Source organism: Copadichromis virginalis, linkage group LG14 (genome assembly GCF_057382275.1).
Source record: "Copadichromis virginalis isolate Kocher_CV1m ecotype Utaka linkage group LG14, C_Virginalis_male_GT1.1, whole genome shotgun sequence".
Classification (NCBI taxonomy): Eukaryota; Metazoa; Chordata; class Actinopteri; order Cichliformes; family Cichlidae; genus Copadichromis; species Copadichromis virginalis.
This window is the reverse complement of record NC_140631.1, coordinates 27,108,982-27,136,259: the sequence shown is the minus strand read 5'-3', so window position 1 is coordinate 27,136,259 and position 27,278 is coordinate 27,108,982. Positions and strand designations below refer to the sequence as shown.

At 41.0% G+C, this 27,278-nt stretch overlaps 1 protein-coding gene across 1 annotated transcript in view; it reads left to right on the top strand.

Moving 5' to 3' along the window:
• map3k10 (mitogen-activated protein kinase kinase kinase 10) overlaps window positions 1–27,278 on the top strand; it is a 48,432-nt gene extending 21,154 nt beyond the window's left edge. Inside the window, exons 2-11 of the mRNA XM_085430230.1 lie at window positions 12,733–12,913; window positions 14,100–14,248; window positions 17,666–17,841; window positions 18,247–18,493; window positions 20,104–20,226; window positions 20,299–20,437; window positions 21,010–21,122; window positions 21,204–21,502; window positions 22,729–23,254; window positions 25,153–27,278. Coding sequence (XP_085286356.1) covers window positions 12,733–12,913; window positions 14,100–14,248; window positions 17,666–17,841; window positions 18,247–18,493; window positions 20,104–20,226; window positions 20,299–20,437; window positions 21,010–21,122; window positions 21,204–21,502; window positions 22,729–23,254; window positions 25,153–25,547 — 2,348 coding nt within the window. The 3' untranslated portion in view covers window positions 25,548–27,278. The remainder of the gene's footprint in view (window positions 1–12,732; window positions 12,914–14,099; window positions 14,249–17,665; window positions 17,842–18,246; window positions 18,494–20,103; window positions 20,227–20,298; window positions 20,438–21,009; window positions 21,123–21,203; window positions 21,503–22,728; window positions 23,255–25,152) is intronic.

Below are 27,278 nucleotides of genomic sequence, written 5' to 3'. Positions count from 1 at the left end.
GACAACACGCTGCGTGTTTGGAGCGAAGAGCTGAGACTCAGTGCGAGCATGTAATGTTTTATTCAACGTTTACATTCACTGCTGGAGAGATTCAATGTTTTTCTGTGTGATACATGTTGGATGATTCCAAAACAAACCACTGAGTACTCAGGTCCATCCATAACTCATGAAACTAAACATAAATGTAACAGATGATGTGCACAGTTAGCAGCTTTTCAATATTTAAAGGTGATCCATGTGAGACAACTTTAACTTCAGTTTTCCGTTGTCAGCTATCTGTTCGTACACAAAAAAGATGTTTAACTTGAGGAATAGTTGATAGGATTTTAACTGCTTTGAATAAAACACATTTGGATTGGATTGAGGTTAATTTCAGTTAGTCATATACTTTTACTGATTTTTGTTTAGTTTAACACTAATCACTTCCCAGAGTTGGTCAACTATCTCGATTCTTTATCTATAACCATTTGCTTACTGTGTCAGCCATTAATACATTCATTATTTTTAGTGGTTATTCTTTTTAAGACCTGCTCATTATGTTGTAGGACCAGTTTCAATTGTTTCTCTATTAAGTTCAGTTAACAGTTAACAATTAAAAGTTTTAATTGTTTATCCATACTGTTAGCTATCAGCTTTAGCTATATCTTTTATATCATTAGCTAACAATTTGAACCATTTTCAGCAATTTTTTTTCTCTTCTTTTCAACAGTTTTTATATATTGTCAGCTAGCAATTTCCCCTTTTACCTTTAGCTATTTTTATGTATAATTTTGACTTTCTATTTTAACTGTTGAGCCACTTTATTAAGCTGTTTAGCTGTTCTGTGTTTTTTTTTTTTTTAGCAGTTTTAAGTATATATCCATTACTTGAATTAGCAGTTTTTAACTGTTTATCTATATTGTTAGCTAGTTGACAATGCTACCTTTAGCTTACAGTTTTCAATTAGCATCCATATCTTATGTTAACATTTTCTAGGTATTTATTAATACTTTTTGCTTGAAATTTACAATGTTATCCCTTTTTTCCAGTTGATTTATTTTATACTTTAAACAGTTAACAGTTATTATTTTCCAATGTTTCTAACTTGCCACTAATTTTTTTTAGCTAGCTATAGGGTTGCTAACTTTCCCATTTTAGCCGGGACATGCCATTATAAAAACCAAATTTGCTTGTTCCTTATCATTGTTCCTTTATCATTATTTGCAATGTCACATACAGAGCATATTTACACTATGTCCAGCTGGTTGTGCATTATGCTTCTGGCACACCAGAGTGTCCCTTATTTGATAGTTAAAAGTTGGCAACCCTAGCTAGCTATATCCACAATGTTTTGTTTTTGTCTTCTTGGTTTTGATCCTTATTTTCTGCTTATCTGTTACTTTAAGTTAACTGCTATCAAACCTTTTCAGGTCCAGTTAATTCTTTGTCACTGCAGAATGGCTATGACTTGTTTGTAATAACTGTGTTAGGGGAAAGAAATGCTAATTGTTTGCATCTAATGTCAGTAAAATGTTGCTTTTTAACTAAACAACTGTGAAAGCTAAACCTTGTCATGAGTTAGAAAAGCTCAAATCTCTCAGTGTATATTCCTGTGCTGCAAGTACGACCATTTTCATATCATACACACTCAAAGATGCAAACACACACGTACATAGACTCCATGCACAAAAAAAGCCACCTCATTTAATACCTCCATCTCTTCTGAGAGAGAGGCTGCCTGGTCACACAAATCTGGCAGCTACATTTGTGTGCAGACAAAGTGAATAGCTGCAGGGTGAAACTGTGCCACTGTGTGGCTCAGGATTGGAGCCTCGATGGCCTGTGGTGGTACAAGTGGAGCCAAGCTGGGGTATCGATGACATGGGAGCATACTCACTACAACCTCCGTATCAAAGCACTGGGGAATGGAAAGAGACCCAGGGATTCGATGCACATCTGCTGTGCTGTTGCAACAGTTTTTAGTTAGACTAACAGGCAGAAATCATTTCCACACTGTCTCATGAAGCTTTTTTTTAACTTATTAAGATAACCAATCTGGGGTTTTATTTACATATATATTGTAGGGCATGCTGGGAAAGATGTGCATCTTGTTATGGTTCAAATCTCTTGAGAGGTGAGAGATGTGAGAAGCCAAAAAAACCCTTAAAAAAATGGAGAGACCTATCGAGGTACAAAGACATGTGGTATGTGCTGCCAGGATAATGACAAAAGCATTCCCTCCAGTCATCTCTCTTTACCCTTAGTAGCCCTCATCTTTTCATCCACTCCTTTCCCTCCCTGTCATAGTGCTTGTGCCTTTTCTCTCCTCCATCTCTCCTTCACTCTCCTCCTTTGCCCTCATTTCTGCAGCTTTGTTCCACCCTACCCCCCTGCCCCATTCCTCATCTTAAACCATGAACCCCCACCCCCCCTTGCTTCCTCATATTCTTACGCCCCCTCCACCCATTACTCTGCACGCACACAGTCTATTTCTCTCTGTTTTGTGCTGCGATCGTAGCCAGGCTGGCGACAGCTGCAAAAGCAGAGAGTAGAGTGGTAGGCACCAGCAGTAGGGGAGGGAAGAGGGCTGGACCTGTGGGGAAAAGAAGTGATGTGAAGATGAAGACGAGGGGGCGGTTACTTCTTCGTTGGTGAGGTTTTGATCTTGTAGAAATGAAGATGAAACCGGGTGGGTCTGCAGGCGGGGGCGGGGAAATGGCTTCTCAGTAATCCCATGGGCACGTACTTTGTCTGCGTTGATGCACATCAGCCTGCTGCTGTGTTGGTGTATTATTTATTTATTTATTTTTTCATGCCGATGTGCTGAGGCAGGCGGCGGGGAGGGTGCTCAGGTGTTACTGGAGTGACAACAAAAACTGCACTTGCAGGAGGATGAGGAGGTAGATGAAGGTGGTTGGAGATGTGCATCGGGGTGCTGACTAGGCGACACAGAAGCAGCTGTTATCAAGTGCATGCTACACCTGGTCTGCAGGGGAGAGGGAGAAGGGGCTGTAAAATGAGTCTGATAAGGGAAAAGGAAAAAAGAAATAACTCGATGAAGGATGGTCTTTGTTATTCGGCTGTACCTAAATGGATCTCATATAATAAAATTCAACAATGTCACAACTGTGTGGCTCACATCTGACTAAATATTTAACCCCAAAGGCCCATTTTGAACATGAAAACAACATGAATTAAAATTTACAAACATTTTGTCAGATAAAAACAACACTGAGAACTAAGCCAGCAGCTTTGTGAGACTGTATATAAAAGAGGGACGCAGCCCATCGACTGCTAGTTTCTGGAATTTTGGTTGTTCCTATCCTATTTTATTCATTGATTATTCTTTTTCCCTTTAAGCCAGGCATGATCATATTTGGAAGAGCAGTTGAAGGTTATCGGGTGAGGCTATTGCTAGCTTGGGTGGCGAGATGTGTGATATTAACTGGGATGCTAATTTTGGCTTAAAACAAAATATAAATTTTGGAAAAGCTGATCCGCTGACTACTTAGTGTGTTTGACTCCCGCCAGTGTTGTCACTCAGAGTGGCTGTTGTCTTAACATCACATCTTAATGCAGTGAACAGGTTAACTAGACTTTGTTCCCACTTTGTCCCATTTAATTCGTTGGGATTTGGTTATCTTACAGTTTTTATTTGAGTAAAGAGGTTTAATCAGTACTTTAGCTTTTACCGGAGTATTTTCTAACTAAGCAAGTATCTGTATTTCTACTTCAGTGACAAATGCTGTAAGTTGGGGATTTAAAATGAGCGTATATGAAGACTAACTTGTGTTTGTATCCTGCCTCTAGTGGCAGCTTTTGAAACTGCACCATCCATGTTAGCATCTGTTCGTGGCTTGATTTAGACTCATTGCTTTGAAGTAAATGCAGTCATCAAATTAGGTTTGTGTTAGATTAGACATTTTTTAAACAAGTGTCTGGGAATTAAAGAAAATGCAATGAAACCGCCTTAAGAAAACCTAACCAATATATACTTTTTAAAGGAGCATCATACTAATCACTACTTGGCTTCCAGGGAGGGGGTCGTAGTTTCCTGATGGTTTTCCTCATGGTTGATTATGTGGTGTAGTTTCCTTTAAACCGATGAGGACGACGGTAAAAATGGATCCTCATAGGAGCGTCAGCCTGTTCATACCCCAGTCACCTTTTCTTTCCCAACGTCACTACTCTGGTTTGTGACCTTTCCCACTTGTTACCACAACATCAAATTAATGACACAGCAGTGTGGACTGAATCCAGAAATTATACATGTGATGCAAGAGATCGAGCCTAAAGAGATCGCTGTTGATGTTAAAGCTGAATCATTCGGGGCACATTTGCATTTGTGAATTTCCTCATCGCTCCGATATCAGCTGGATGTGTCCAGGCTGCTCTCTGGAGGTCAGCTTAGGATGCAGTTGATTTTTAATTTTTTTTTTTAACTTTATTCAGCCACATTTCATGTATATATTTATATTTTTGAACAATAAAGTGTAATTTTCTTATGTTAGGGTTTTCACTAGGCATACGCTTGCTATAAGCTACTGCGCTTTCCTCTAATGTGCCTGCAGTGTTACTTTAAAGAACAGAGGAAGGAAAATGAAAGTGGTGTCGAGCTCTGTCAGGCTGTTCCACCTGCAGTAACCAGATCAGCTGATCAGCAGAAGATAAATCTCTCAGCTGACTGCTCAGAGGACCACGCCCAAAATGCTGCTCCAGCTGATTGCTCGCTCTCACATCACGGAGTTTATTTAAGGCGAGGCAGCACAGAGACAATGGCACTTTGCTCAGGGCTTGTAAAAATCTCACTGAATAGTCATCAAAAGGAGTTGTAAATAGTTTTGTTTAGTTTTTTTCATCTGCCAGTAGTCGTGCTATAGTGTTTTTAAATACATTTCATCAGTATTTCTCTCAATATTGGGCTGAAAATATGTGAAAAGTGGAATTTAGACCTGATAGTTAAGAATAAAATGTGGGACCTAACCGGAGTCTCCAAAAGTTGATTCTGTTCATCTGGACGTAGCGTTTTGTGGGAGAAACGTTTCATCACTCATCCAAGTGACTTCTTCAGTCTCAGCTAACTGCAGGTTTCCCCAATCTTATAAACAATACATTTGCATAATGACTGAAACCAGCACAGTGAAGGAACAATGGGCTGGGAGGTCAGTTCCTTAATCTTAATTATGCAACTTTTCAACACAAACTATCAGCTTTTGGAAATTTACTTACCTGGATGATTGAGCATGTATCAAGACGACCTAACCGGAGCAGTTTTCACAAACAATGAAAACTTTATAATGCAGATGCATTTTTTGTTGTTGTTAACATAGAAAGCTAATAATTTACTTTTTATTATCACGGTCAGAGCCTTTGGTGAAAGGTGTTTAACACTGTTTTCTATTGAAAATTGCTCCTAATATTTTGCCTCCCTTAAGTATAATAACATGTTTTTTAAATGTTGTGACTGACATGTCCAAAAGAAAGCATAAAAGAGTATTATTATTAGATCATTTATGTTTATATTTTGTAATGAATTTTTAAAACAGGCCTTTGGACAGTGGATGCCTCTGGCTGTTACTCTGACTATTCTTGTTAGTTCTAGCTTTTTTTTTTTAAATTTTTATTTATTTATTTATTTTTAGCTTAAGTAGTGAAAGAGGTGGGGTGAGCCCTGAGCACCTGGTGCAAGCGAGATGACCCGTTCCAGAGAGGAGCAGGCAGGGAGTCTTGCTGTCAAACTATAACGCAGGCATCCTGAGGTGAGATCAGGGAGGACAGAAAGCTCCTGGGGGGAAGAAAGCCAGAAGCTTGCTTGGATAAGTTTAAATCGGGTCACCACAGCGGTGGAGTCGTTATCACAGTCGCCTCACAGCAAGAAGGTGAGATGTATGTTGGGGACCTTCAAAGTCAAAGTTGTTAACTGTGTAACAAACAGTTCTTTTGAAAAAATGCAACTTTTACTTTGAAGGTGATCGCTCTCTGTTTCGACGATTTCTGTTGCACTTTTTATGTTGAGTGTTTGCACACAAGCGTGGATCTACCATGCAAACTACGGCCATCCGCGACCGTCTGCTACAGACCAATCACAAGCAGGTTTTTAGTGCAGCACCCTCTTCGTGACTTATTTCACCTAGAAACAGCCAGCAACCATTTGCCAACCAGTGGGGGAATAAACATTTTTCCATAGCAACCAGTTGTTGGCAGGGATCGGCTCACTGGTCTTTAGGATTTGGTGTTTTAAGACTGTCAATAGTACACACTGAATATGCCCAACCAAAAACCTGGTTTTCATCACAGTCATTATACAAAAGATACTAGGTCTGTGTCCTATATTATCATGGATGCTTTACTTTTAGTGGATGAAGCAAACTTCCTGCTGCATTTAGTTTTGCTTACATTGCAAATGCTCTCGTCCTGCTTCAAGTCAGCGATTATTTTCGCCGTGCTGCTTTTACTGTTGTGAAATAATTCTCCTCTGTTGCTGACTAATAGTTACACAAACCTGCATGAAGTACAACATACTCTGTTCAACATACTGGGCAGCAGGGTTTTCCAGATCACAACTAGCATGTGCTAAACACTCTTTGCTTATGTGTTTTGTTTTGTTTTTAAATAAAAGCTTTCCAGAAATGCCTTCACTCAGAAGACCTTTGCACATTCCATTGTGGTGAAGCATCCATGTGGGCTGTAGGCTAATGTGTCACCTGTTCTTAATGCCCTGACTAACTAGTCTGAAGGATCATTAGTAAGCTCAAAGCCTCTCTGTCAGTGTTTAAACAACGACTGGGGTCAAAGTCCGACAATGGATGTCTGGTGCGAGTAAATAAATAATCAGAGGGGCAGAAAACTGCTGCCGCACTGCTCTCTGTGGAAAAAACTTGACTCCCAGCAGGTGTCTCTGACAGCTGATCAATACTCGGCTGTGATAGTAGCTTTGAGAGTGCGGCCTGAGTCACACTGTGTGTCCTGTCCAAAAACTAAACCCTACAGTCCTCTTCCAGAGATCACAAACTGGTGCATACCTGTGTCAAAGACTGATGTAGCCACTGTGACGTCATGCAGTGCTTTTTGGGTTTCGGGATTTTAAAGAAATAATCTTATGACATGAATAAGAGGTGGATCTGACCTTTAATGTATAACTAAAACTTGGTTTGATGACATTAGAATAGGTTCCAGGATTTTCCAAAAGTAGACCACCCTCACTAATGTCTAATGCAAACTCGTTTTGTTCTATAAGTAGACCTGAAACATGACAGAAGCCACAGTACAGAAAAGATTTTTAAGGGTTCTCCTATTAGGTTTATAACTGAGGTGTTTTCAGTGCCACAGGTGTGTAAAATCAAACACATAAGCCTTCTGCCTTTAAAAGAATTTGTGAATGAATGGGTCGTTCTAAAAAGCTTACTGAATTAAACCACACTCTAATAGGATGCAACAAGTCAGAATGTGAAGTTTATTGCCTCCTAGATGTTCAATTATTGCAATTAGGGACCACGGGCACTGAAGTTACACAGCACTGAGGTGCGTGGTACCCAAAAGACTTAATAACTGCAGAGCTCCTGTTTATGAAGCTCAGTTTTTATCTTCATTGCTTTATTTTTCCTCAAGGAGCTATTTGCTTGGCTTTAGACTCGTTCTGATCTGCTTGTTTATAATTTGGATGCTCTCTGTAGGTTGCAGGCACAGCACTCTGAGGTCATTGATAAGAGAGTGTAAATGATATTGACTTTTTGGACTTTGCTTTCAAAGAGCAGAGAAAGCACCAGTTTTTCTTGATGAAATACTGTCAAAGTATGATGACTGTAATCAAGATGTGCGATTAATCAGTGGCTGTGATATTTACCAGAATTCATGTTTGTATAGAAGCCCTTTGGGAGAATGTAAGCAGTGCTTCTTGCTTTCTTCTCATTCCCATTTTGAGATAACATTTCCAACAGCGCTGGCATCGCATTGTGTAAAAGCCACACTATCCTTGAGGACTTTTTTTCCCCTCCTTCACTGCGATAAAAATGTGCTTCCCACGCCCTTGTGAGTCTTATTCGTGTGTCGCTGCACTTCAGGTTTCTGTGCTGCCAGCTTAACACAAACATGTTGATTTGTGTGTTTGATGTGTGGATGGAAGAACTTGTGGCAGGGTGAATATGAAGACCTCTCTACCAGTGTGTGAACCTAAGCTGATGATATAGTCATTTGAAGATGAGAAACGGAGAGGAAGCAGGTGGAAGTGCTGCTTCAGTCACACATCCAGTTTGTGTTTGTGCATTTCTGTCAGCCTCCCTGTCTTTTTCTTTCTATTTCCACCCGACCTTCCACCCACATGCCTGATGTCCTCTCCCAGAGTGTCAGGGCTCTGTATATGTACACACGAAACGAACTGGGAAAGGTGGACTGTGAGGACACACCCATCCGAGCATGCAAACACATCCCAATCTCTCTCTGTCCTTTTTTTCTTTTTCTTTTTGGAGTCTGTCCGGGTCCATTTTTGCTTCTCAGAAACAGCTAACCCCGAGGAGACAGTCGTCCCTCACACAGACGGCAGTATCAGAATAGAACGGATGAAGGAGGAGGAGGATGAGGGCAGCTTATTATCACTGTCAGCAACCCTCACTTTACTCCTCGACACAGTCACATTACCTTAGAGAGGTGGAAACTAACATGTACTCAAGGACTCGCCTATATTTTTCAAGTTTTTATCTTCAGCGTTATACATTTTAAAGCGTTGGTAAAACATGTAGTATTTTTTTGCTCTAGTTGTTTCATCTGTGATGTGTTATATAATAACAAAGCTGAAACCGTAACTGACTTTTCCAGAAAACTGAAGAAAACAGCAAATATTCAAATGTGAGCAGTATTTGGCATTTTTGCTCAAAACTGTTGCTGAATATTTTTTCTCATTATCCACTAAGATATAGAATATTTTATTCCTTTTTTGCTAATACGCATGCCCGAGGTGACATACTTCACCTTTTTATTAAAGTAAAAGCACCAAGGGCACGATATAAAAATACATAGTTACAGGTAAAAGTCTTAAATTAAAAAAAAAAACAAAAAACAAACTGCTCAAGTAGACGTCCAGTCCACTGTAACAGTAATATATAGTAGTATATATTGTATACATTATAGTGGTTTGTTTTCTTTCGTTTTTTGTACCAGTGCATTGATTAATGCATTGGTTCAAATTATAAGCAGATGTAAAGAAATTAGCCAACAGAAGTCGACTTATAGGACAAAACCCACACAGTGAACATAGCAGGAGAAAGCAAACACAATAAACACACACTGACCCCAACAATGCAGCGAATACACATTTAATACCTGCCTTTTAGTTCTTTAACAGCTGTTTATGTTATTCATTAATTAGACAACTCTATGCAATGTACAGAATATCACAGAAACATATGGGGTTAGTCTGTGATTTCCACCAGTTACCATTGGAGTCAAACTTCTTGTATCACTTCAATAACTTTATTATAATTTAACCTAGGCTATACATATTTGTTATCATGTACAAATAATATGCATACAGTATAGTTTAATTGAGTATGGATTCCATACAAATAGGTTGACTCCATCAGTAGTTCTGGAGAAAATTATAACAACGATAGAAAATACCAGCTATACAACTGGAGTGTTTATATTTAATGCAGTGTGGCGTTCCTCAGGGTTCAATTTTGGGTCCTGAATTATTTTATTTGGTTTATTAATAATATATATAACCCCCCAAAAATTTATAAATGTGGTTTGACAGAAATATGCTGTCACTGGATTTACATAAAATACCTTTTTGGTGTTTGGAACCAGCAATAAAAAAAAAAAAAAAGGGAGGATCAAGTAAAAGATACCTGGTTTGATCCAAGGAGGAGACACAAATCCCTTTTTGGGTTGTTTCAAGACAGGAACTAACTGCTGTGGTGGTCCTTTGTGAATAAGAAAACAACCAAAAGTATCGTTTTCTACTCATTTAACAATCGAGTGAATTGAATAAAATATATTGTTCTTTTAAAAGATTATATTGTACATAAAGTCTAATAAGAAAAGACCCCAAAACAGTGTGCACTTCTAATGCCATACATTCACATTTTATGAAATATGAAGAAATACACCAGACCGTTAAGATAAGAAAACAGAATAGTAAACAATGCTGATTTAAAGGTGCAGGGCCACAGTGGCTGAGCTGAAGACCTTGATAGTCTCATATAGAGAGCTGCCAATAAGCAATAAATAAACTCTAGGATACTTTTTAAGGTCACTATAACATTTTTCTTAACTGGCTTTGCAATCTGTAAACCACCACATGTCATTTGAACCTCAATAGGATAAGAAAAAACACACTTCAAAGAACAAGTGAGAAACTTCAGGAAGAGCAGCACTCACTGATGTGTGGGAGATGCTGTGTGTACAGCGACACAAAAATAGAATTACATTATGAAGGATCTGATCTGGGCGGACGTAAAGCAAGTTACAGGCAGAGTCGTGTGACCTCTTTGTCGCTATTAAGACCTGACCCAGCAGACAAACACAAACACGATTTAATCGTCGTCTCACCGCTACAGCCTCTCTGTAATGGAGTGCTGTGACGGCGTTCCTCAAGCAAAACATGACTCGGCTATGGAAGTATCAGCTGATAGGCCTGAGAGCACGTCCGTATCACTGAAACTCGTCAACTAGCGAGCTTGTGGACAGAGCACAGAGAGCGAAAGAGACACACCTTTATCATGTGAAAGGTTATTGTGCATGTGTGTGTGCGCGCGCACAGGAGTGCACGTGTGTGTGTAAACAAAGACGCTGTTGTGTGTGTGTGTGTGTGTGTGTGTGTGTGTGTGTGTAGCCTTGTTTCACCACCTTTTGCATACGGCTGTAGATAATTGCGAGCGAGTCAGAGAGAGAGAGAGCAACCCCCACCAGCTTCCAGTGAACTGTGTACACTCCAAATATTTCCATAGCCAGTCCTCTCACGGAAATGAAGGAGGAAGTCTGAGAGTGGCACAAAGACGAAGGTATCTAATGTTAGCAAGGAGACTGCACACATTAAAATACCGTCACTGTAGGAAACTGCAGACTGACCAGGTAGTTTCACTGAATGGAAGAAATAGGCACAAAGGTCCAACTACACCTGCTCTGCGAACATGGCTGTGCTGCTGAACTCTTATTCTTAATGAAAAATAGATCCATGGTTTGATTTTCAGCATTTATGCAGTGGCCCTGGCAGGTGAAGTGCACTCAAAGTTATGAATTATCAGCAAATAGAAAAACACTGCACACAAAACTCAGCAGAGGGAGAAAAAACACATTGGAAATTGAATAAAACACAAAGCATGTAGGAAAGAAAATCTCACAAATCAAAAAAAGGTGTTTTAGGGGAGACAATAATGTGACGGAACAGGTGAGGAAGTGATAGAAACCAAAACATGCAGATAATATGTGGGATGATGTGTATGATTCTTATAACTCTTTACATGCTTATTAGCTGTTAGTCATACTTGTTTTTAATCTCTGGCTCTCTTCCACATGTCTTTTATCCTGTCTTCCGTCTTTCACCCCAACCGGTCGTGGCAGATGGCTGAGACTGGTTCTGCCGGAGGTTTCTTCCTGTTAAAAGGGAGTTTTTCCTTCCCACTGTCACCAAAGTGCTTGCTCATAGGGGGTCATATGATTGTTGGGATTTTCTCTATGTATTTTTGTAGGGTCTACCTTCCAATATAAAGCGCCTTGAGGCAACTGTTGTTGTGATTTGGCGCTGTATAAATAAAATTGAATTGAATAGAATAGCCGTTTACTGTTAGCTCGTCACCTCTGCAGCTGGTCCGTCACATTATTGTCTCCACAAAAACACTTGCGTTGTGTTCTGTGAACACAACACAGAAGGTTGTTACCTGAACACAGCCTCAGTCAAGAATGTAATCAAAGTGATTTTTTTTGTGTGTGTGTGTTTTGCTTTGCTTTCTGTTGTGTTTTTGTTTTGTTGTGCGCTTTTGTAGCATTTCTATATTTGCTGCTGTTTTCTTAAGTTGCAATGCATTTGACGTCTCAGGCCCATCGTAATTTTCACAGATTCTGCTGAATATAATAAGAAGTGAAAGAAGACTCTTTAATCTCCTCCTGCCTTCATTGCACTGCCCCCTGCGTCTTGTTCATGGTCTCTGATTGCAGGAGTGGGGAGTTTTGGTGTTTTACATTTTTTTGGGTTTTTTTTTTTTTTTTTTTTTGGTAATATAGTAGGTCTTTACTTCTCAATATAAAGCATTTTGGGACAACTGTTGTGAACAAACACTTAAAGTAAAGCAGAAGTTAACTGAATCACACTGACACTTCTGTTAAGGCTGTAAGTAGTGATTATTTTTGACTGATTTGTTGGTTAATTTCATTATAATTTGATCTTTTAATTTAGAACATCCACCCCCTCACCCAAAACAAATAAATAAATTCAATCTGTATCATAAAGGAACTATAAAGAAAGAGATATTTGCATTTAAGAATCATAAAAACACTTGGTTTGTGTAATGTGAGTTCATTTTTACTGCCGGATTGGAGTAATTATTCATGACTCCGGAGCTTTGTTTGCTGTCTGTGTTTCTTCTTTTTCCCTTTCAGTAGTTTGATATCTTGTCAGAGCGCATTTGCATATTTAAAAGTCACAAAAGCAGTTTCTAAGTGTATTTGTGTGCGTTTTTGTCATCCACACTGTGTGTATGAGAATGTCACCTTTTATAACGAAAGCTCTTCTCTTCTGTTTTCTTTCCTCCTCATCCTCAGTCCTCATTCTGCAGCCGGTGGAGCGGGATGACCTGAATGGCAAAACCCTGAAGATCACAGACTTTGGTCTGGCCAGAGAGTGGCACCAGACCACCAAGATGAGTGCAGCAGGGACCTACGCCTGGATGGCCCCGGAGGTCATCAAGCACTCCCTCTTCTCCAAGAGCAGCGACGTGTGGAGGTACTGCCCTTGCCTCTTTGTGTGTCACTGCACTTCCCTGGTTTACACATTGACAGATGTCTCCATGCAGCCTGTCAGGGCAGACGAACGGGGAACAGGGTGAATAACCAAAACACTTTAAAAGCTGTCAGTGGACTTTCCAGCAAAGTGGCATCAGCACAGCGTCTGCAGCAGGACAATGATCCCAAACACACAGCTAGAGTCATAAAAACCTCTGACGACCTACAACAGACAGTGTAGCCTCCTCGGGCCTTGATCTCCACATAATGCAGTCAGTCTGGGGTTACATGTAGAAAGAGAAGATAGTGAGAAAGTCTAAACACACAGGAGCAATACAGGTAGATGCTCGTCTGTGCTACAGAAATGAAAGCTTTTAGGATAAATACTGAGGTGGAGGTGGAGGTGGAGTTGAGGATGCTGAGATTTTCAATGGGAGTGACCAAGAGAGACAGGATTAGAAATGTGAGAAGCAAAAGAGGAAGACTTCAGAGAAGATGTAAGGATGTAGTGAAGAAGGTCATGCAGTGGGTTGGTGTGATTAGAGGAGAGGGCTGGTGAGATGGAGGAAGATGATCTACTGTGTTGGACCTCTAACTGAAACGGTAGGAAGAAGAAGAGCAGGGAAGAAGAAAGTTAAGTAATTAGCAATTCCAAGTGTTCAGGTTGTTTATTTAATAACATGGCCTGCATATAAAAGATAGGCATCATCTGCAGGAAGTGATGCGTGATTGCAGAAGGAAGTCAGATTGACTGGAAATTATGACAACAGCAGATATTCTTCTGATGGTTTCAGTCACTAGTTTCATATTTTATTTAATATCACGTTCACGTGGCTTATACTGGGCCACTTTAATTTTATATTGTGACTGTTTGCACTATATTTAGTGAATAACATTCTCCGTTATATTGCTGCATTATTGAACACAGAGCTATTTTACTTTATAGAGGTATTTTCTGTATTGCACAACAGAAAGCTGTTTATTCTACGTTGTACTTATCGACACACATCCCACCCAGCCTGCTTTATCTTTTCTTTTTGACTAAACTTGACTAAATGACTAATTTGCTGTGAATGTTAGATCCACAGCATGTTCTACACTTAAAAAAAATGAAGGTGACAGTTGAAAACTTTTTTTAAGTTAGAATAGATTTAATGTTGATTTCTCATTTTTATCTCTCCTCATAGTTTTGGTGTGTTGCTCTGGGAGTTGCTCACTGGCGAGGTTCCTTACCGGGAGATAGATGCACTGGCGGTAGCTTACGGAGTCGCAATGAACAAGCTGACGCTTCCCGTCCCTTCAACCTGCCCTGAACCTTTTGCTCAACTACTGGGAGGTAAGAAGGTTGTTACCTGAACACAGCCTCAGTCAAGAATGTAATCAAAGTGATTTTTTTTTGTGTGTGTGTGTGTTTGTCACATATGTAATCACGGTTAGCTGAAGATGAAGGTATGGCTGCTCCAGCAGCCGCACTGAAAGCTGTTTGAAAATATATTTGGTTTGTTTCCGGCATGTTTTTGCATATGATCTGGATATTGTGTTTTGTGATGTGTCACTGCGGTATTTCTGTTGGGGTTTGTGGTTAGATTAATAATATATTCATTTCCTGTCTTAAAAATTAGATTTTAAAACATGAAAAACACCCCCAAAAATGGCAACGTAGGAGGTGGTAAGAGAAAAAAACTCAAAAAGTTTACAGGAAGTGGTTTCTAAAACTAAAAAAGTCCAAAATGATGATTATTATTATTGTTATCGTCATCATCAAAAACCCATCCAGCTGGCAGTTTTTCCCCAAGCTTGTGGCAGTTTTTCCACTTCGCTCATGTACACGAACATATATGTTAATTTATCGGCTTACATTCTTTTAATCTTTATGATATCACTCTATATAGTGAGATGGCAAGAATCCTAATCTTTATTAACACAGTAGCAATGAAATTTTCCGAGCTCCCTCAGAAATCTTTAAATTTCGGTCCTGCACATTAAATTTACCTGCGTTTACTTTGCTTTACTATTTCGACCTCACCTTGGAAAATGTTTAAGCTTTACTTTCACTTGCTGCTTTAGTTAGATTAGCAGATTAACAGCTGCACTTCAGAAACACACCTCCTAAAAAGAGGAGATTTCACATAGGTGGGGGAAAATGTTTTTCTCAGACATTTCTGACTATATTTTAAGGAATATCTGAGTTTTCTGACTTTAATGATCTCAGAGATTACTCGAGTTGTTTTTATTCATTGAATGACTTTAATATGTCTTCCCTTCTCCTTTGTCTCTCTTTATAACCTAGTAAAGCCCTAAAATGTTGCTGTGAATATGACCTTAAACTGTCACTGAAAATGCTGAAACATTTTAAATAAGCCCACAGGCTGTTCATATCCACTGACTTCAAGATCCTGTAACTTTTGAGGTTACTGTTGTTCATTTTAAAACAATTTCTATCCCACATTTGGGAGATGAGAAGCAAACACAGAGATAAAATAGACGACGCGTGTCTGGACGGTTTCATTAACTTACTTTTTATACATGCCTGAGCTCCCCCCGGGCCACATTTCTCCTTTTCACCTTGCAAATAATCGCTGTTAACAGTGGTGGAGTATTAACCGGCTCCTGTTTCAGAGTTCAGATCATCCCTGTTTAAACACACACTTGCTTTATATCTAAGCTGCCCTAATATGCTTATTCCCAGGTTACTTTTAAAAAAATGTGGATGGTTAAAGCTGCAGGGCAGGTTTAATGTAAAAGACAAAAAAAAAAAAGAGAGAGAGATGCGTCTCAAACTGTCAGCACCACAGCACCAAACTTCCCTCCCACTCTGCTGCTTAAAGCTCCTTTCCCCCACTTCATCTTATCCAAGTTCATCCGTTAATCTCCCCTTTGTCATCCCTCGCTACTCTCTACACTCTGTTTACTCCTGTCATCGGCTCACTTTCATCTCCTCTCCCGCCACATGGATTTTATGATAATTTAGATCCATTAAAAAAATGAACGTCACCTGCTGCAGGCTGTATTTTTAGCCCCTATTTTTTCCATGTTTTCAATTTTCCACTGTTAGTGCTTCTCTTGCGTTAATCTGTTGGACTTTTAGGAGACGGGTTGTGTGTTTGTAGTTAGACGTCGGAGAGGCAGTTGTGATCAGTTTGTGGCTCGGCAGATTATTGTAGGTGTGCGGCATGTTTCGGCAACACTGGCAGTCGGGGTTTGGCTCATGATGGTCGCCATATGCCGTCTCATCTCGCTTCCTTCCACGTCTCCTGTTGCCGCTTTGAGTGCCAGAAAGGGAAGAATTGTCCGAGCCAGCAATTCATGGCTAAGTCCTTTTTGTGCTGTACTAATAACCTGACCGCTGTGTGATAGGCTAATAAACATTAACTGTCGATGGGGTAGAGGGCGAGTCTACTGAAATTATCTATGTGTCATTTTGTTAGACCTAAAAATCCATTTTTAGGTTTTATTGTGTGCTTGTTCATCCATCCAAACATCCCCAGGGTCACGGCGTGCTGGAGCTTATCCCAGCTGTCATAGGGTAGAAGGTGGTGTACACCCTGCACAGTCCGTCGCACAGCCACTGTCTGTCTTTCTAAAACTTGAAGGAAAAATTCAGACAAAATGAATATATAAAATCTGATATGTAAACATATCTATATCTAACTATCTGTATTATTTTTTATAGATTTTGCTGCATGCATTTATTCTGTACCGTCCACTTCCCAGTATAGGACAAAGCTAATTAGATAACAATCCATGTTTCCATGTTACAGAGACGCCAAATACCAACATTTTATTAAATAAATTAAAATAATAGGAAAAAAAACAGAAAACAGACTTAGTCTGAATTAGGACGTAGCTTTGTTAGAGCAAGATAGTGGCTCAGACACCTGAGTAAAAAAACGACAGGATCCTCTTTGCATTCTGCGACTCTTCACGACCACTTTTTATCACAAGGCGATTGCACAGGTCTCCTGATAGGAGACGACCTTTCTGCAAACTGTCACAGTCCGAGTTGGACTAACTGCATTTACTCTCAAAGAGATTGTTGAAGGTCTGTAAATGTAAAGGGTTTTAAACTATGGCGACATCTTCTCCAAGTATAACAGTGAGTCTTTGTCCATGAGCTCGACTCAGCTGACTGCCAGGCTGGTTGGGTTCTGGTTATTTTATGGTAAAACAAGAAGGTGGATGAGTGGAAATGTAATAGTTAAATATGTAGACGGCTACAGATATGTGATTCTTGCTGACCTATCACAGTTAATTCTGCATTATTAGAAACAGATTACATGTAATTGCCATAAAAAACTAAAGTGTGATAATATTATCTTGCTGGATAAAATAGATAATGACAGATTTGACTTTGAGGACATAATTTGCAGTTTAAAAATACATAGTTACGATTAGCTCAGTCCCTCCTTTAAAGTCTTTATTTTGGTAAACGTGGTAGTGAGATTTTTCCAAGGACATTGTGTGAAAATATGTTTTGACATTAGAAGCCTGATTACGTAAGATCACATTTGTTATGCCTTTAAAAAAATGTGCTTATGTATTTTTAAATGTTTCATATTTGAAATCTTTGAAATTTCTGTGACAATTTTACACTTAATTAAGAAAAAGTAGCGTCTGTTCAATTATTGCAAACACAACTTAAATGGCACTTTATTTCACGTGTGCCTGTAATTTTACGTTATAGTTATAAGTCATGATTACAGCTGCGAAATCCATAATAAACAACAGATTCTTACTGTCTGCTGCTCCTCAGAGTGCTGGAGCCCGAACCCTCACGGCAGGCCGTCGTTCACCAGTATCCTGAGCCGGCTGCTGGCCATCGAGCAGTCGGCCATGTTTCAGATGCCTCTGGAGTCCTTTCACTCCTTACAAGAAGACTGGAGGCTGGAGATCCAGCAGATGTTCGACGAGCTCAGGGCCAAAGAGAAGGTGAGAAATGGTGGATTTTTATAAAACATGTCTGCATATAAAAATACTTTAAAGCGCTCGTATGTGCGCGCAGATCCTCTCTGTACTATAATGCTCAGTGTTGTGGTTAGAAGTCACATTGTACAAAGACAGAATGAGTAAATCAGAACTTTAGTTTCCAGCTAAAAGTTGACAAATGTGAGTACATTCGTTTGCTCTTCTTTTCTCCTGTTCTGAGCTAATTTATTCAGACAGAAGTGCTTTAATAAAAGTCACATTTCATACGGAGGTGAGAGGAATCTCACGCTGTCACATCTGTGCTGCTTCTGCAAATAAGAATTAAGTTAGCAGCTAACAAAATGCCAGGAAAGAGGTTTCAAAAGAGGTGCTGTGGTAAGCTCTTCATCTTCCCCTGCTTCTCTGCAGGAGCTGAGATCATGGGAGGAGGCGCTGGCCCGAGCAGCCGAGGAGCAGAAGGAGCAGGAGGAACAGCTGAGGAAGAGGGAGCAGGAGCTGGCAGAGAGGGAGATCGACATTGTTGAGCGAGAGCTGAACATCATCATCCACCAGATGTACCAGGAAAAGCCCAGCGTCAAGAAGAGGAAGGGCCACTTCAAGAAGAGCCGATTACTGAAGCTGGGCAGAGACAGCAACTGTATCAGTCTGCCCTCTGGTGGGTGCACACAGGAATCACACCCGGACAGTTTTAATCCGGTGAATCAGGTGCACAAAGGTGGTATGATGTCACTTCCTGTGAGATGGGGTATTTTCAGGTGGAAAATTTAGGACACTGGCTGCATTTGAATATTCCTAAAAGAATGACCTCATATGTCCTTTCCCTAATCTTTGGGAGCTCGTTTCCGCCAGTGAAAACAAAGCGTTTCTGTCATCCATGAGTAAATACGTTTGGGTTATCTCCTCAAAATTCATACTCAAGTACTCAAAGTTATTGTCTCATCATTAAGTTATTTTTTCAGATGTTTAAGTATGTAAGTAGAAATTTTGACTCACGAATAGTAAACGATAGTAATCACTTTTCCTTGATTTTGATGGAAAACATCACAAAGGCAAAGAAAAAATTCATTTTTGATACTTCCCTTTGTGTTTGTTTTACCAAATCATTTCATGTAGGCTAACAAGGATGTCCCAGTAAAAAAATATCACTTCATTACTAAAGGTGGAAAGAAAAACCCGTCATATTACTTTGCTAATCCTAACAGCTGCATTTGGGACACAGTTAATGCAAAGTAACACTTTAGAAAGAAGCAGGTTTTATGAGAGAAGCCTTTCAGTTCAGATGTGTGTTTAACAAAGAGTGGTACATGGCATCCATCATCCATCCATCCATCCAGACTGGAGCCCAGTCTATCACCGGGCTAACACAGAGAGAAACAGCCATTCACTCTTACATTCACACGGCCAGTTTACAGTCAGCAGCTATCCTGACATGCATGTCTTTGTGTTTTTTCATTAGTTAGCTCATCTTTGTCTTGAATCGCTTTTTATTTAACACGTTTTAAGAAGGAAAACCGAACAGGTGGGATACTCCAAACATCACTCACAGCTTTTTTTTTTTTGTTAACCAGTGATGATCAATATTTTGAATAACTAACAGTCCTTTTTGATAATAACATCTTCTTTGATTACTTTCATTACAAGATACAGTGCCGGGACAGCTACAGGGATTTGATAGCCTAGCATCTTTCTCAGCGTTAAACATACTGTAACAAAACACTTGACTTTTACTGCACGATGATCATACTGTGTCACAACGCAAACTCTGCCTCAGCTATTTCTGCGTTTAAGTTTGGCTCTTTTTTCCCAATTGTGTTTCACTGTACTTGGTGTTATTATCTTTCTGTTTCCTGAGGCCTTGATATAATTTAGAGATAATTTTCCCATGAATCTGTTTATATGCTTCAAAATTTCCGTCACTGCATTTCCTAGAATGACACTCTTCCAATATGTTGTTGCTGTCGCGAGTTGTAACCCAATAATAAGTAAAGTTAACTTAACTCTGCTTTTCAGTCAATTTATTATCCCTAAAGTGAAAGTAGGATGTAGGAAATCCAAAATATATGTTCTCATGGCGTATTAATACTCTAATACAATAGATGGGGAGACGCCTCCTGTGTGCCTCCTTTTGATGTAATTTCTGTTTATCCTCAAAATCTGCGCCTTGTTTTGTGTGTGTTTCCAAATCGCCAGTTTGTTTGTGAGTTCTTTGTCTATCAATCTCTCCTTTTGTCATGTAAATGCTTCTCATATTCCCTGTCTTTGCAGGCTTCGAGCATAAGATCACGGTGCAGGCATCGCCCAGCGTGGACAAGAGGAAGACCCAGGGGAGCGAGAGCACGACCCCGCCTGCCAGCCCTGGGGTCATACCCCGGCTGAGAGCTATCAGATGTGAGCGTTAACGTCAATAAGTCTAGTGAGGATATGGACCGGAGTTTATTGAATGTTTGCTGTGTTTTTCAGTGACGCCGAGTGATGGCAGTAAGACGTGGGGTCGCAGCGCTGTGTGTAAAAAGGAAGACCTGACGACCAATAAGAAGAAAGGACGCACCTGGGGCCCAAGCTCCACCCATCAGAAAGAGAGAGTGGGCGGCGAGGAGAAGTACGTCAACAGTTTTGCTCAAAGTTAAAGATATACTTTGGCTTTGATAATTTAGTATTTTCTCAGGTTTGTTTGAAGGGGGAGAAGTTTTTTTGACAGCACTGTATGTGGAGTGACAGGCTGCTCTTACACGGTTTGATAAACTATGGATTTTGTGGTTAATAATTTCCAGCAACAGGCACAGAAAGTCACAGCTCTTTAATTTTGAACAGAAAGCTTTGTTTTCTGTAAAAACCTGATGAAACTGCAGTGTCAACACCTGCAGGATTATAAGGCCCACTGTCTGTTCACCTGCAGGCAAGAAAAAGGGGCTTCTTCAGATACTCGTCTGGATAACACACAGAAACAAAACCTTTAGATCAATATCTCATTACAGTGAGCGGAGAAGCCAGAAGCAGAGTAATCATCTTCGCTTTGTATGAATCGCGTCCTCAAGTGGCATCGACCTGACCGGTTTATGTCCCTTTTTCGTTTAAAAAATGTTATTTTCACAGCATCTGTTGCCTCTGATAATATATTAAAAAATGGAGTCTTGATGTCCTGCCAGTCTAATTCAAATTCCCTGTTTGCAGGTTGAAGTCTCTCGCAGAGGGAAGCAAAGTTTGGTCATCCAGCGCGCCAAATCTGGGCAAGTCTCCCAAACATGCCCCGATGACTGCTGGCTTCTCCAGCCTGAATGAAATGGGTGAGTCTTTTCATTTCACTGTGCGTTCTGCCTCATTCACACAATCACAAGTGTGAGTTTAATCAATTCTGTCTTGTACAGAGGAATGCAGTGAGTTTGAGGAATCGCCAGGCTCCTTGCTGCCCTCGGAGTCGAGCAGTAACGGGGCCATGGAGGACTCGGGTTCCCTGTGGAGCAGCCTGGGGCCCAACATGGTGCCCGCTGTTGGGAATATGGGCTCCTGTCAGGCGGTTGGAGGCTTGGGAACGGGCGTGAGCTACCAGGACTCGCTTCGTCGCTGCAGTCAGAGGAAGAAGAGCGATATATTCCTGCTGGGTTGCGCCTCTCTGCTCGCCTCGGTGGGTCTCGGACAAGACTTGCTACAGCTGGGAAAACAGCAGGTAGGAAACCCTGAAACTGGGAGAGATATGGTTGAACTCTGGAGCAAGATTAAAGCCATGTTGCATGAGGAAGGAGCTTTTTCTTCATTTGACATTTGGATTTTTATTTTTTTTGCTGCATTTAGAGAATAAAATTGAAAGGTCAAGGGTGACTTTGATCTTGAAATGTCGAGTTTAGTCTCGACATTTAGTTTTTATTCCTCAAACCCCCACAATGAATTTATTTTTTACTTAATACATCTTCATAAGATATGATGCATGGTTTTGTATTCAGAAGATTTTATTATGCTTTTTTGCTATTCAAGGCAGTTCGATTGTTGTGCTAATCCTGTTTATTTGTGTATATCTTTGTGTTTTAATGTCCTTCTTGGAGACACAATCTCTCTTACACAATAACAGACGTGTTCATTCATACACGCATGATTCCACTTTATTGAAGACATGGCCTCTCCACATAAACAGCCTCCTCCTGCAGACGGTTTATTACCTGTTAATATAAAATCAGTGCCTGGCAGAGATCATGTCTCAGAATCTATGATACCAGGACTCCTCAGACTCATTTGAATCATTTATGAAGGATAAACCAGCATGAACAAGCCCTTATATTATCAGTGAGAGATGTGGGATGCTGCTGAGTCAGACCTGATCTTTTGTATTGAGTCAAACATGTTTCCTATTAAAGTACAGGTCGACAATATTATTACTTTATGGTCCTGTGAAAAAGACAGTTTTCACAGGGCTCTTTGCAGTCCTGAAAGTTGAGAATACTTTTACTACTTCCAGAGGAATTAAGAGGGTCAGTAGGAACCAGGTGCTGATAATCAAATTCACTTGATTAAATGATCATCGGCAAGTCTGAGCACCTCTATAAAAGAAGATGCTTTGGCATTCTGCATATCTGGAGCATTTAGCTGTGTGTTAAAATAATGGCACAAATTTCCTGGGAGTGATAATCTTAGAAAGTTCAAGTTGCGGTTGAACAAACCACAAGAACCTTGGACAAAATGCTGCACTGATCCACCCAAAGGTGGCCAGACATCAACCTGACTGAAATGCTGTCAGAGGAACTTAAGAGAGCTTAAGAGAAGCAAAGACAGTGGGCCAAAATGTTGTTCTTTGCAGGTCACATTGCAGCAGCTGAATTGTTAAACTTATGTGAATGGTGTGTGTTTTCTCAGAATGAGAGTAAAGCTCAGCACGTTTTTGTGGTCTGATGTTCTCTTCAGGTGCTTCAGGATGAGCAGGACCTCCGAGAGGAGCAGCGTAAGAAGAAGGATGGCCTCTTCCAGCGGACCGGACGTTTCCGTCGCAGCACCTCTCCACCCAGCCGAAACCTCTCTCTGTCTCTCTCCAGACACCACGACTCCACGCTTCCCTGCTTGGACCCTTCTCCCTCTGTAACACTGCTCTCTTTGTCCTCTCTGTCGGACTGCAACTCCACCAAGTCCCTCCTCCCCTCTGACCCAGACGATTATCCCCTCACCCCGATGGCTGGGGTCAGAACACCGGCGGCGCCCCCAGCGCCTGCCCTCAACCCACTGTTGGACCTGCGGGCCGAGAGCTTCAAGAAGGAGCCCAACCAGTCGCTCACGCCCACCCATGTATCTGCAGCCATGGCCATGAACCGAGGACACAGACGCACCCCTTCAGATGGGGCGATACGACCCAGAGCCCAAACTCTGGGACACCACAGGACGCCGTCAGACGGGAGCATGCCCATGCCTCCTCCACCGCACATCACAACAAACAAAGGTACGGGACTCAAATCTAGTCTAACTTGTCATCAGAATCTGAGTATTTTATTAATCCCAGGGATTAAAGTGCTTAAAAGTAAATGTTAAAAATCAGGCACTCCATTCATCGTGCAGTATGTTAAAATAATACTCCAAAGTTAAATAAATCCAAAAATAATACAAACAGGTTATTATACGTGAAAATAGTCCATGTGTCACAGGTAGGAATGAGCTCCTGTGGTGTTCTGTGGTGTGTCATGGTCAAATGAGTCTTTTTCTAAAAGTGCTCTTGTGGCTGTTCAGCACGTCATGGAGACCCTGTGAAGGATTTTCCAGAATAACTGTACAGAACAACTTCCTCAGCTTCTTCTTCCTCCATCTCACCCTATCCCAGGCACAACCTGTGACACAAACCCTCTGCATGTCCTCATTCACTGCATCCACAAATCTCCTCTGTGGTCTTCTTCTCTTCATCCATCTTCAACATCCTTTCACCAGTATATCCACTATCTTTCCTCTGTGCATCGATTACAAGCACATACCCCACCACAGTCAGTTCCATCTGTGTTGTGTTAGTCACATCATGCTTTATTTTGAAACCTCTGGGTACAATCGAGTCAAATTTGCTGTGCAAAGTGACCCTGAAGTAACTGCAGGGCAGCTTCAGTACCTCGTTTATAACCTCCTTTGGTGGATGCTACACTGGAGCACCCTTCATGAAAGGAAAGGAGATTACATCCCACTCACTGCGATGCAAAATGATCAACAAAACCAACAAAGTGGTGCAGATCATGTAAATGTTAATTATAAGCGTGTTTTCTATTCACAGTGGAACTCTGAACTTTATGTTGCTGTAATAAAATCTACTTTTCCTCATGGTGTTGCCTCTCTTAATCAGATTATTGGTAATGTTTACTATATCACAGTGCATTCAAGGTTTTTCAGTGCTTCGCTTTGCATTAGTATTGTCCATGATTATTTGCCAGCCTTCAGGATTATCGTTCATTAAATTTTTACTTCAGGTCAGCTGGGATAGGCCCCCAACACTCTGACCATTAACTGGTCAAGTGATGGATGGACACAGTCTTACTAAAGTTACAAAAAAAAAATCCATCCATCCAGCCTAACCCAGCTGTCCTATGGCAAGAGGTGGGGTAAGCTCAATCTGCCAATCTGCTGCTGAGGATGACAACATGCTGTCATGATGTTAAATTTGCATTTTGAAGTCCAGCTTCTGGACATTGTAGTTTCAGCGGGGCAGACGTCTGCTGTACCATTGTCAGTTCTCCTTCACGCCTTTGCTGCAATTAGGAAAAGGAGGTTTGACTTACACTTCAGGTAGTTTCTGCACTTCCTGTGCCACGCCTGTGTTCACTTCATTATGTGGTCTTCTCAGTATTTATACCTGCAGCTCTTCCACTTGCCAGCTCTCTAGCCGTACTCTTATGTTTCCTAGTTTTCCCTCTTTATTGTTTTATTATTTCTTTGTGTACTCTCACTTTATGTTGGACTTTTCGCTGCAGTATGCATACTAAGATGACCCCCGGTGTTGAATGTAATTGTAATATTTGCTTATACCTTGCAGTACTTACTTCTTACAAACTTTCCTAAAGTAAAAGATCTGAGGCAACATAAATTACACACAAATTTGCAGTTAGTGGGCTAACATATGCAAAACATTGCCTCATTATCTGATCTACAGCTGCAGCTGCTGAATATTTTCTAGTGAGTTAGTCCGCAGATGATTTTCTCACTTAATTGCTTTGTGCAAAAAATGTGAGATGGAGATTTGATGCAAAACATCCGTTTTGAGCTTCAGCCCACAGGCATTTATTTGACTACACACTTGCGTATCTGAGCAGCTTAAATCACGAAGTGTTTGCTTGAAACATGACACACCTCTGTTATTATTCTTAGGTATGCAGGACAAGCTGGATATCCCCCGGCTACCTGAACCTGCCATTATCTACCCTCACCGGCGTAAAGCTCCCGCTCCACCCATCCCCGACCCGGATCCTCACAGCCTCATCAGCCCCCTGGAGAGGCCCAAGACGCTGGAGTTTGCCCCCCGACCGAGGCCAACGCCATCTCGGGTAAGACCTGATCCCTGGAAGCTGGGCTCTCTCTCCCGGACCCTGAGCTCATCGCCGGGCAGCAGCTGCGACAGCCCCCTCGGTTCAGGGGACAGCAGCGCTAGTGCGGCGCGACCCAACCTGATGGACATGGACATGGAGGGCCAGAATCTGGACCACACTGTTCCTCTGTGCGGGCAGCTACAGCCTGCCACCCTATGTGGGCAGCAGTACTCGTAGTAAAAATCAAAGAATAAACAAACATTTTAAGGTTTTTTTTTTTCCTTTTGCATTCAGACCTGTTCCAGGACATGACAGCTTGGGCCGAACAAGGAACGCCTACTGATGTCTGAGCCGAGCAAAGTGCACTCTCACCGAAGTTTGCAAAAACATCCCACTTCTTCTCTTGTTGTTTTAAGGACCCTCATGCAACTCACCTCACTTGTGTGCCCTAATAAGGTGTTAAACCCTCACAGAAAGCCATTCGCTGATAGTGCTCACTAACCTGCACGACACTGAGGGTCCAAGAGGCCTTTTTAACAGCCTTGTAGTGCGCCCAGTCCCACTTTACCTTTCTTTTCCTGCCCAGAAAGGCCATCTCTACCTGCTTCCTGGTGCCCTACGACCAGGCTACATTTCTTTAAAAGCCATTCGAGTACTCAAACAGCCGTTCTGTGACTTCACTAACTGCTCATTTCAATCCATCTGCTTGTGCTTTTGCCCGTCTGCATAGCTTTACACTTTCTGCTTGCATGTTTCTTCCCTGAAGGCGGAGCATTTTCATTATTTAAAAAAAAAAGAGGCGCTGATATTGTGAAAATCTTGTGTCCTTGTTCCTTTTTTGCACACTGTTTGTCATGCCAGTGCACAAACAAGCCCTATAAAATCAGCTCCACCTTCTTCATCCTCACACGTGTCATCTGTCGTCCTCTTCTCTCCCAGACTCGAGACAGGAAAAAGCCTTTTTCTCACTGGTGGTGTATATCCTCAGCCTTGTAAGGTAAAAATTTAAAAAATAAATAAATCAGAGTTTATTTTCTCAGTGCTTGCACCATCCCTGCTGCAGCCTGTTAGCAAAAATGTTTTTCTATTGGTCCAGCAGCCCCAGTGTGCGTCTCTGTGTGTGAATGTGTACATATACATATATGTATATGTATTTATTACTTTACACGTGTGGATTAAGGAGATACGCCTGTTTCTGTGTGCTGGTGCTTTTTCAGTGCATGTCATTTCACATGTGAACGGTTTTTCACTTCTTTAAAACGAGACCACTGGTTGCCACACATCTGTTCCTCTCCTCCGTCTTTTTAAAAAACTTTTTATGGAGACATTCCTTACATACCGACGGTCTGGTCCCATCCTGCTCACGCCATTGAAACGGACACAAAGTAGAAAGCGCTGACAGAAGCCCGCCACTCGATTCCAAACTTCACCTTCTCTCCTTTTCATCTGCTGTGTTCGATGTCACCTGCACTTTAAGTTGGGCAACTGGTGGACCAGCTCGGCACAAAGTGCTCCCGTCATGGCTGACAAATCAACTTTTATGTCCGGAGTAGTTTTTGAACAGAGGACGGTTCATCCTGGCTACAGATGTTATTACTTGACTGTGCAGATTTCTTTGTGTGTGTGTGTGAGTACGTGTATGTGTGCGCGCGCATGTTTATTATTTGTATGGGATGATGACAATCCCACTGGTTGAAGGGTGAGCCCAAACTCATTCCCGTTGTGTGGTTAAGAACACTGAGTATTTATTAAATGTATTGTTATTATGGAAAAGGGTTAATTATGATTGCGATGCTCTTCCTGGGATATCTGTATATATTTGTTTAGTATAAAATGAAAAACCAAGGAAAACCTGGGAAGCTGAAACATCCATGTTGTCTTCGGTCTCAACCTGTGACGTTTCTACGGTTCAATGATGAGTAAATGTGAAACGAATGAGAGACAATGAAATAAAAACAAACAAAGATG